General features: G+C 73.6%; 1 protein-coding gene across 1 annotated transcript in view; it reads right to left on the reverse strand.

The window, feature by feature from the left end:
- Positions 1-24: 24 nt before the first annotated feature.
- NTN3 (netrin 3) overlaps positions 25-333 on the reverse strand; it is a gene marked incomplete at its 5' end in the record, with an annotated part of 3,363 nt that continues 3,054 nt past the window's right edge. Inside the window, one exon of the mRNA XM_011962461.1 lies at positions 25-237. Within this exon, the coding sequence (XP_011817851.1) occupies positions 25-237 (213 nt within the window). The remainder of the gene's footprint in view (positions 238-333) is intronic.

Below are 333 nucleotides of genomic sequence, written 5' to 3' on the forward strand. Positions count from 1 at the left end.
TGTCGGAGTCGCCGCCTGGCCGGGTCACGCGTGAATCTGGAACCGCGTGGGCGCGACGTCCCTTCCCAAGCCGGGGGAGAAGGGCTGGAAGGGGGAGCAGGGGCTGGCCGAGGACTGGTCCCGCGCGGAGGGGAGGCAACTGCAGCGCGGTCCCGGGGGACGAGCCAAAGGGGACGAGCCAAGGGGAGCGGGGGTCCGCAGGGGCTTGCCGAGGGCATCGGGGACCCGGACAGCCGCCTGTCGGAGTCGCCGCCTGGCCGGGTCACGCGTGAATCTGGAACCGCGTGGGCGCGACGTCCCTTCCCAAGCCGGGGGAGAAGGGCTGGAAGGGGG

Source organism: Colobus angolensis, unplaced genomic scaffold (genome assembly GCF_000951035.1).
Source record: "Colobus angolensis palliatus isolate OR3802 unplaced genomic scaffold, Cang.pa_1.0 Scaffold59, whole genome shotgun sequence".
Lineage (NCBI taxonomy): Eukaryota > Metazoa > Chordata > Mammalia > Primates > Cercopithecidae > Colobus > Colobus angolensis.